This window comes from Hydra vulgaris, chromosome 03 (assembly GCF_038396675.1).
Source record: "Hydra vulgaris chromosome 03, alternate assembly HydraT2T_AEP".
Lineage (NCBI taxonomy): Eukaryota > Metazoa > Cnidaria > Hydrozoa > Anthoathecata > Hydridae > Hydra > Hydra vulgaris.
In genome coordinates, this window is record NC_088922.1 from 6,350,953 (window position 1) to 6,361,236 (window position 10,284).

General features: G+C 25.0%; 2 protein-coding genes across 2 annotated transcripts; both read left to right on the forward strand.

Annotated features, from left to right (window-relative positions):
- The first annotated feature begins 2,414 nt into the window (after positions 1–2,414).
- On the forward strand, positions 2,415–10,099 carry LOC124808503 (histidine protein methyltransferase 1 homolog). Its single transcript, XM_065794193.1, has 2 exons — positions 2,415–2,810; positions 9,209–10,099. The coding sequence occupies exons 1-2, from the start codon at positions 2,454–2,456 to the stop codon at positions 10,043–10,045; spliced, it is 1,194 nt and encodes a 397-aa protein (XP_065650265.1). The 5' UTR covers positions 2,415–2,453; the 3' UTR covers positions 10,046–10,099.
- LOC105845142 (MAP3K12-binding inhibitory protein 1) lies at positions 4,479–9,019 on the forward strand. Its single transcript, XM_065792161.1, has 2 exons — positions 4,479–5,558; positions 8,005–9,019. Exons 1-2 carry the CDS (start codon positions 5,535–5,537, stop codon positions 8,941–8,943), a joined length of 963 nt encoding a protein of 320 aa, XP_065648233.1. The 5' UTR covers positions 4,479–5,534; the 3' UTR covers positions 8,944–9,019.
- Positions 10,100–10,284: the final 185 nt, after the last annotated feature.

A 10,284-nucleotide genomic window follows, 5' to 3' on the forward strand; every position in this document is an offset into this window, starting at 1 on the left:
TATAATAATAATTAGAGATTTAAGTGCCATAGTTTGACAACAATCATGGAAAGGATGAAGTGATTCAGAAGCACTAATAAACATTTGTTTATTTGTGCTTCTGAATCACTTCATCCTTGTTTGAATTTGTTTAGGTTAAGTTTTTTTTTAAATGTTTCTAATGATGATGAATTACATATTCATTTTAGTTGGATTGTTTTAAGTCCGTGGTATAGATGTGTAGAAAGATTTTGTGCCAAGCAATGTTCTTGCTTGACAATGTGCAAGTTGGCAAGTGTCTGACAATCTTGGTTTGGGGAGGTTTGATTTTTGAAGTTAGAATTTTTTAGAAACTGAACAAATATGCAAGAAATTTAGTTGTAATTTTGTTAAGTTATTACAGAAGCATATTTTCTGGTTGTCAATGAAAAGGAAAGTGACAAACAATACGAGCTTATTTTGAATTTGGTGGAGTTTGTCAAGTTTTTTGAGAAGTTTCATATAGAAGACTGTTAAGACAATAATTAAGCCTTATTAAGGAGTTTACATTTCCACAGGCAATTATTTTTGCAGCACCTATAATATTTACTAAGTGATTTTCTTCAAATTTATTTTTGCTTTGTTCTTTTAAGAACATTGAACACTCTATTTTGTAGAATACATTTTAAAATCATTTGTATGTGTGTGTATATATATATATATATATATATATATATATATATATATATATATATATATATATATATATATATATATATATATATATATATATATATATATATATATACAGTTACAGACAAAACTCCAATTTAAAATAATTAAATGCTTTGGAGTTTTTGTCTTTGTAAAGAGTTAAGATAATGTTTCAAAAAAAAATTGTTTTCCTGAATATTTTGACTGCACCAGGTAACTGTCTTTTAGAAATTCCTTACAGAGACTTTTGCAGATAAGCTAAAAAGTTCTGTTGCCAAGCCTCATCTGTTCTTAAACTAATAGGCTGACACAGATGTATACCTATGTTACATTATTTTCTACCTAGGATGCAGTAGTAGATGAATAAAATGCAGCAGTAGCAATAGAACATTTTCATGAGGTTTGAAATTCAAATATATTCTTCTTTAATCTCTATGCTCCTGGAAAATCCAGGATTAACCTGTTTCTCCATACAGAGGCTTGGAGAAACAGGGTTAACAAGTTTTGTAATTTGGAGTTACGTGCTGAGAGAGAATTTATGAGTTAAGGATTGAGAGGAAATCTCAAGTGGTTTCTTAGAGCCTTGATCAGGTAAATTTAATTTTAAAAAAAGAAATTTAATTTTATTTAGATTTATACCATTCTAGAGACTTCTTGGAGTTGTGAATTATAGCCAAATCAGGCTAAAATATTTGGGCATATCATTCTTGTTAATAAATGGCAAAAGGCATTTCTTTAAACATTCTTTTATATAAAAATTTTTTGTTAAAAATTTTACAATGATGTGTGGTGTACTATTCAAACCACAAAAGCGTTTTTCTCAGTTAGAATATATTTAAATAGTGCTGGCATGGCAATTGTGGAAAGTCATTTTTGCAGTAGGTTTCTTAGTCTTCAATTATAACCAAGTTTTCTTGGTTTAAAAGTTTATATAGTTTTTTTGAATGACAAATTAATTTAATTTTTCCATCAATGGATCGCTGCAGAGTTTTCTTTTTATGAAATGTTTAATGTTCTTGAGATCTATGTAATTTTTCTATCAAAGCTTGACTGCATTTAAATTTTCTCCTAAGATCTTTCTGCTACTGGCATGGATTTTAATTAGCAAATAAAAAGCAAATAATCAATTTTGATTTAAATTTATCTTTTTTCCACTCTCAGCTCTCTTTCAATAAATAAAGTCTGCACTCGTATCACCACAAAATAAATCCAACTGAGGATCAGTGGCAATGAAGGTATATTAAAAAAAATCTCAAAATTTTTTTAAGTATAATATTTATTTACTCATTTTAATCCAATAGCAATAATAAATACTTATTTCATTACAGTCAAACAACAACACATTAGCTTCCATGTGCAAAAAAATTTGATAAGTAGTATGTGAATAATTAATAGTTGAGGGAATTTCTGAATCTGAATTGCCCCTGAAAGAAAAATCTTATATATATATATATATATATATATATATATATATATATATATATATATATATATATATATATATATATATATATATATATATATATATATATATATATATATATATATATATATATATATATATATATATATATATATATATAAATATATATATATATATATGTATATATATATATATATATATATATATATATATATATATATATATATATATATATACACACATATATATATGTAATATTATTTTAATTTTTATTTATACTGGTTCTTCATAATTTTCTGTCATGCAGATAATTTTGTGTTTAATTTTTATTTGTAAATATTTTAGTTTTGATTTAACCATGGAAATAGTAAGTGAAAACTGTGCATATCTTAGTAATATGGAAGTTTTTCAACTTCTTGATAAAGAAAAACTAGTTGAACACAAACATTCTAACACTGCAACTGTTGCTTATCAAACTCTCAAGTATTTAGAGAAAACACCTTGCAAAGCGCAAAATAATGATCAAGTAACAAATTTTTTGAATGCAATTCAGCATTATAATTTTACAAAAGCTGAAAAACTTCAGTTGGTTAATTTAAGACCAACTTCGATAATAGAAATGCAGCTTATTATTGAAGAGCTGGATGAACGTCTAAAAACTGAAGAAGAACTTGAAAATCTTATTCATATAATAAACCGTTTTTTTCCAGAATCTTAATGCAAAGAAATATTAAGATGTGATACAGTATGGTACATATATATATATATATATATATATATATATATATATATATATATATATATATATATATATATATATATATATAATCAAATTGTTATCATAGTGATCTCCAAAATACAATTCAATTGTTATCATAGTGATGTGAATTTGTATGATATGGTTTAGATTTAAGAAAAATATTTAATTTAGAAATTGCTGTTCATTTTTTTCTCATGTTTAAACAAATTACTTATATATATATATATATATATATATATATATATATATATATATATATATATATATATATATATATATATATATATATATATATATACATATATATATATATATATATATATATATATATATATATATATATAATATATACATATATATATATATATATATATATATATATATATATATATATATATTACATTTCTCATATTCATTATATTTATTTCACTTATTTTTATGTATATATTCATGATTTTTTTGTGTTTTTCTTAGTTTAATTATTTTACTTGGTAATAACTTTTTTATTTATCACTGCTCCCATTTTTGTATTTTGCGTGTAAATTTAATATTGTGATTTTATTATGTCTTAATTAAATCGTGTTTGATGTTTGTGCATTTTTCTTATAACTGATGTTTTTATTTTTGTACCTTAATAAATTATATATATATATATATATATATATATATATATATATATATATATATATATATATATATATATATATATATATATACATATATATATATATATATATATATATATATATATATATATATATATATATATATATTAAACTTAAAGTTATGCATAAATATATATGTATATATATATATATATATATATATATATATATATATATATATATATATATATATATATATATATATATTAAACTTAAAGTTATGCATAAATATATATATGTATATATATATATATATACATATATATATATACATATATATATATATATATATATATATATATATATATATATATATATATATATATATATATATATATATATGTATATATATATATATGTATATATATATATATATATATATATATATATATATATATATATATATATATATATATATTAAACTTAAAGTTATGCATAAATATATATATATATTTATATATAATGCATATATATATACACAAATATATACATATATTTATATATATAATGCATAAATATATATATATACACAAATATATACATATATTTATTTATATATATGTATATTTATAAATATATTTATGTATATAAATATACATAAATATATATATATTTATATTTATTTATATATATATATATATATATTTATGTATATATATATATATATATATATATAAATATACATATATATATATATATATATATATATATATATATATATATATATATATATATATATGTATGTATGTATATGTATTAAAATATTTAAATGAAAAAGTACGACTTTTCATGCCATTTGGCAATCATTCAGCCATAGATTATTTTTCTTAAGTATATGGCTGAATGATTGCCGAATAGCATGAAACTTAAATTTTCATAAAAAAGTGGTGTTTTTTTCATTTAAATATTTAATATATTTTGATCTATTTTATATATATTGATCACTTTTAAACCGACAAAGAGCACTATTAAATCCAACAGAATACAGCACATCTCTATAAGTATATTTTCTCCTACTGTTGAGCACTCTTCTCAAGTTACTTACAAATGTAGAAAATAACCTTGAATAATTCAACTAAAAACATACCTATACCATCTAATAAAGAATACAAATTGCGATTACTAGAAAAAACCGAAATATTGATTAAAAGAATGAGATGGAAAGTTTTTTCTACATGAATAAACAACATAATGATGTGAGCAATACTAATGATAATGGTAATATTAATGAAAGCTTTATATTTTATGACATTAACACACCGCATTGTCCTCATCAGATTAAAGATATGTATGCATTTGAAAACGATTTATTTGAAATAATTAAAAATATCCAGTTTAGGAAGATACAATGCAACTTCCAAAATAAATTTAAAAATAATGTTTCCTCTATTCAAAAATCGAAATATATCTACGCATATGCAGGTAAGATGTCAAACTTATACAAGCTGCCTGAAGATGAATACAATAAATTGATGACAAACCCTATCACAACTAATTATAAAAAAACCAATCCAACAATAAAAGATCAGATTAATAAAGAAGGAAAAATTATATTAAAACATCACAATGTTTTCAACAAAATCCAAATAAACGGATCATCAAACTGTTTCATCACATTGAAAGATCACAAACCTAATTTTTTAAATAATCCTATGGTTCGTCTCATAAACCCAGCAAAGAATGAAATAGGAAGAATTAGTAAACATATTTTATCTGATATAAACACCAAGCTAAGAAATATTTTATGCATCAACCAGTGGAGTAACACACAGTGGGTAATTAAATGGTTCCAGAATATCAAAGACAAACATTTTTATAAATTCCTCATTTTTGACATTGTTGACTTTTATTCTTCTATACACGAGAAGCTTTTTATTGACTCTATTTGCTTTGCTGAACAGTATGTTACCATTGCTTACTAGCACAAATCTTTGATTCATCACACACGTAAATCCTTATTATTTAACAATAACGAAGATGGATAAAAAAATCAGGCGATTTATTTGACATCACCATGGGAGTGTTTGATGGTGCCGAGGTATGTAAGTTGGTTGGAATTTTTCTTCTTTTCCAAATTTCTCAGTTTTATATCAAGTTCGATTTTGGGCTGTATAGAGATGGTGGGTTGGCTGTGATTAAAAACGCTAGCAGTCCACAAATGGAAAAAGTTAAAAAACATATAACTCAGATATTGAAAAGTAACAGCCTTAATATTTCTGTTCAATGTAACATAAAAATAGTGAATTATCTCGATGTTACATTAAATTTTAGTGACTGCAGCTTCAAACGTTACCATAAACCTGAAAGTTTGTTAAACTATATCCATGTCAGCTCTAATCACCCACCAAGTATTTTAAAGCAGCTGCCGCCCTCTATTGAACAAAGATTGTCAGTAAACTCCTCCAGCAAAATAATTTTCAAAAACTCTGCTCCTATTTACAAAGAAGCCCTTATAAAGTCTGGACATAGCAACAATATCCAATATCGTCCTAATTTAAATTCACACAAAACTAATCATGATACTAATAGACACTAATGAAACATCATATGGTTTAATCCCCCTTTCAGTAATAAGGTTATTACGTAATTAGGAATTTCTTGAATTTAATCGATTTACATTTTCCAGCACATCACAAGCTACACAAGATTTTTAACAGAAACACCGTCAAAATAAGTTACAGCTGCATGCCAAATATCAGTACCATTATTAAGTTCCACAACCAACACATTTTGCGCAATAAAAATACCGATAATATTAGAAAATGCGACTGTATAGATAGAGCTATGTGTCCTTTAGAAATCAATGCCTAACTAAAAATATTGTTTATAAGGCTACTATAACACCACATAACGTCAATCATGCTAAGAAATCTTATATTTGTATTAGCGAAAACTCCTTCAAGATCAGCAAACCACATTAAATCATTTAACTTAGTCAGATATAAAAACAACACTAAACTTTCTAAGGAGATCTGGAAACTTAAGGAAGCAGGCATTAAATCGATATCACAACAGGCATCCTCAAAAAGGTGTAACCTTTTCGTAAATAATATATGGCTGAATGATTGCCGAAATGGCATGAAACTTAAAGTTCCATAAAAAGACGTATTATTTTCATTTAAATGAAAATATATTTTGATCTATTTTATGTATATCGATCACTCTTAAACCAACAAAGTTCTGTATTAAATCCAACAGAATACAACACAACTATATTCTGTTGGATTTAATACAGAACTTTGTCGGTTGTATGAATGTATGTATATATATGTGCGTGTTTGTGAAAACACACACATATATATACATACATTTATCTTTGTATATATGACTTTAGTTTTGTTCAAGAATGTTATGTTGCTAAGAAAATGTTAAATTCTCTCCATAAAAATAGTAATTTATTAAAAGAAATTTTCATTAGTTTGTGGTCACCAGAATCATCAGCTTGTATTTTTGTATAAAATGATAAAAAACAGTTAAAAATTAACTGGCGTCAGCAGTTAAATACCTTTTTTCATTTTATGCAAAAATGTAAAAAATAAAAACGTTTTAAAAAAAGTTTAAAATTAACTGACATAACTAATTGATAGGCTTCTTACCAAAATAAATAGACCAACAGTCTATTATCAAGGTTTCTAGTATATAAAGGGAAACACCAGTACCTCTGCATTTCAAGAAATTACTAATAGAACTATCGATATTATTTTTTTGCACTCCTAAAATTATTACTTTTTTTTTAAACTTTTAAATCTGTTATATAGAACAAAATAAGGTGCATGTTAAAAAGATTTTTTTTTAATGTTGTTTTTTGAACCACCCTAATATTTCTAATATTTAGTATATAAGAATATATATATATATATATATATATATATATATATATATATATATATATATATTGCTTTTAAAATATACGCTTTTAAAATATATGCTTTTAAAATATGTTTATAAGAGATTTGTAAAAAGTTCTTATGAAGATGTTTTTATTATAATAAACTGTATATTATAATATAAAAGTAATTAAATTTTTTTCAAATCATTGAATAAATAATTTTTTTCCAGACACTGTTAAATAAACTTTTTAAACTTTGTAAATGGCCCAATAGGCACTTTTAGGGTGGGTGTGTTAGATGTCTATAAAACATAATAATACGTGTTTTAAACGTCTTAATTACGTATTATGCCCACAAGGAAAAAATCAAAATCTTTTTTCAATTCCCACATCCCTGATCCCAAACAACGTAATTATATGCAAAACTATTTTATTTTATAAATTTTATTTTATTTTTTATTTATTATAATTTTATTATATTATTTATTTTATTTTATTATATTATTAATATTACAAATAATTATTATGTATTTATTATATTTATTATTGTTATTTATTTAAAATATTTTATTAATTTTATTTTATATTTTACAAAAACTTTTAAAATGTTGTATTTTGATTATTTCTGTGAAATATTTATGTTTTTATGTTTTAGCAGTACAAGATGAGTTTATCAGATGATTTAATTGGTTGTATACGAAAATTCATCTGTAAACTTGACGGCACTTCTGATGATCATAACTACGTCCCAACCCTTCATACGTTGTTTGGGAGTGCGAGACCTGATAATGACCAAATTGTTGTAAATTTAATTTGGTCCTTATTAGAGGATTTAAAAAACGTATTAGAATATTCAGGTGTATTTCCAATGAAGATTAAACAATGGATGGATAATGTACGACCGACACGAGATAAAGATGTACAAACAGACCATATTCATGAAATGGTTGATCAAAGATTTGTTCAGGTTACTTGTGAAAAGGCTGAAGTAGACCGCCGTATTGAAGCGTTTATGAAACGCAAAAGAGCTGAAAGTGATGCATTCAATCGACGTGAATTTTGCCGCATACACGAAGGTGAAGATTCTGCTAATTCCTGTGCACGCACTGACGCCATTTTTGTTAACAGACAAAGTAAAAAAAGTTTAGTTAAAATACAAAAAGTTACAAATGACATCCAACGAAAAGAAAAATGCACAGTCGAAACCCAAAATTTAAGTTCATGGCATCCTTCCCATCCATCATCGACATTGCCATATTACAAATTGCCTCCAGATCTTCGAGAACGCCTCGATAATCTTAATTATGTTTTAACTTCGCATCAAATAATGAATGATGATTGTGATATTTATGCTCGCATTAAAGAGCTTGAAGAAAAAGTTCTTTATTTAGAAACGCTTTCTCCTGAGTATTTTAACCTTAACAAGCAAATACCTATAAAACCAATAAGTCATCTAAAAGAACATACTTCAAAGAGTGCAAACAATAAAGTGGAGCAGGTTGATGAAAGTGAGAATACAACTTTAATAGATCTGCGTATTGAGGAGTTAAGAGAAAAGTTGCGCAAACAAGCAGAAGAATTGCGCAAACAGTAGATTTTCATAAGAAATTTTTTTTCTTTTTATATTATCTATTTTTGTTTTTTACGTTTACAATTATTACTGTCGATGTTATTTGACTTTTTTATAATTCGTATATTTTATATATATATATATATATGTGTGTGTGTGTGTGTGTGTGTGTGTGTGTGTGTGTGTGTGTGTGTGTGTGTGTGTGTGTGTGTGTGTGTGTGTGTGTGTGTGTGTGTGTGTATTTGTATTTAGAATATATTCGTAATTATAATTCGTAACTTTCAATTAAGACTCAATTAAAATAATGTCTTTTAAGTTCAATTTTGGAGAGTCAGAACAGGAAACAGATATGCCTAAAATAACAACTAATGGGATGTTTCGAGAGTGCCGACAGCATCTTTATAAGGAGTATTCACAAAGGTTTGACGATTTTAAAGATTTAATAGTTGGAGATATTCAATTATTCTATTTGAATCCTTTAATTGCATCAAATCGAGTTGAAGAAAAAGAACTAAAATCTCTCTTAGAATCTTCTGATTTAAAAGCAGGCACGTACGAAGGTGGTTTCAAGGTATGGGAATGCACCTTTGATTTATTAGAATATCTAAAGGATCATAAAAAGTGTGTTCTTAACAAATCTGTGCTAGATTTGGGTTGTGGTTCTGGCTTATTAGGAGTTTTTGCTTTTTTTTCTGGAGCAAAAAAAATCTGTTTGCAAGATTACAATAGTGAAGTTATCGAAGAGTTTACATTTCCGTCTGTGCACCAGTCTTTAGCTAAATGTGGCGATGAGGCTTTCTTACAATTTGAATTTTATTCTGGAGATTGGGATAATATGTGTGTTTACTTTTCAGAGCTAAAAAAAGAAAGATTTGATGTAATTCTATCTTCGGAAACTATTTATACAGTCGAGTATTATCCGAAGCTTTTGCGTGTTTTGGAAGAGCAACTAACGCCTAATGGTGTTGCATATTTTGCTGCTAAAACCCATTATTTTGGCGTTGGTGGAGGAACCCTTGACTTTATTCAGTTTATAAGAAACAATTCTAAGTTTTTTGCAACTACGATTATCACAAATAATGATGGTGTCTGCAGAGAAATTATTAAAATATCAAGACTCTCATAAAAAAACTTGTAAAATAATGATGGTGTCTGTTAAGAAATTATTAAAATATTAAAACTTTCACTAAAAAATTGTTAAATTAGGTCATTCTTCAAAGTATTTGAATGCTTGCAAGTTCAGATAGACTTGAAATTCTTTTTTAATCTGCATGGGGTATTAATAAAAGATTTTATTTATCTGATCTAGTTTTTGCTTTTAACATTGTTCCCTGAAATACTTTTGGCGCAACAGAGTATTCTTAT

Bases quoted from the DNA above. Each gene is read 5' to 3' on its own strand.
- LOC124808503 (XM_065794193.1), top strand. From the start codon at position 2,454: ATGGAAATAGTAAGTGAAAACTGTGCATATCTTAGTAATATGGAAGTT. The intron at 2,811-9,208 runs TAATGCAAAGAA...ACTTTCAATTAA, and splicing joins ACCGTTTTTTTCCAGAATCT to GACTCAATTAAAATAATGTC.
- LOC105845142 (XM_065792161.1), top strand. From the start codon at position 5,535: ATGGGAGTGTTTGATGGTGCCGAG. The intron at 5,559-8,004 runs GTATGTAAGTTG...TTTATGTTTTAG, and splicing joins GAGTGTTTGATGGTGCCGAG to CAGTACAAGATGAGTTTATC.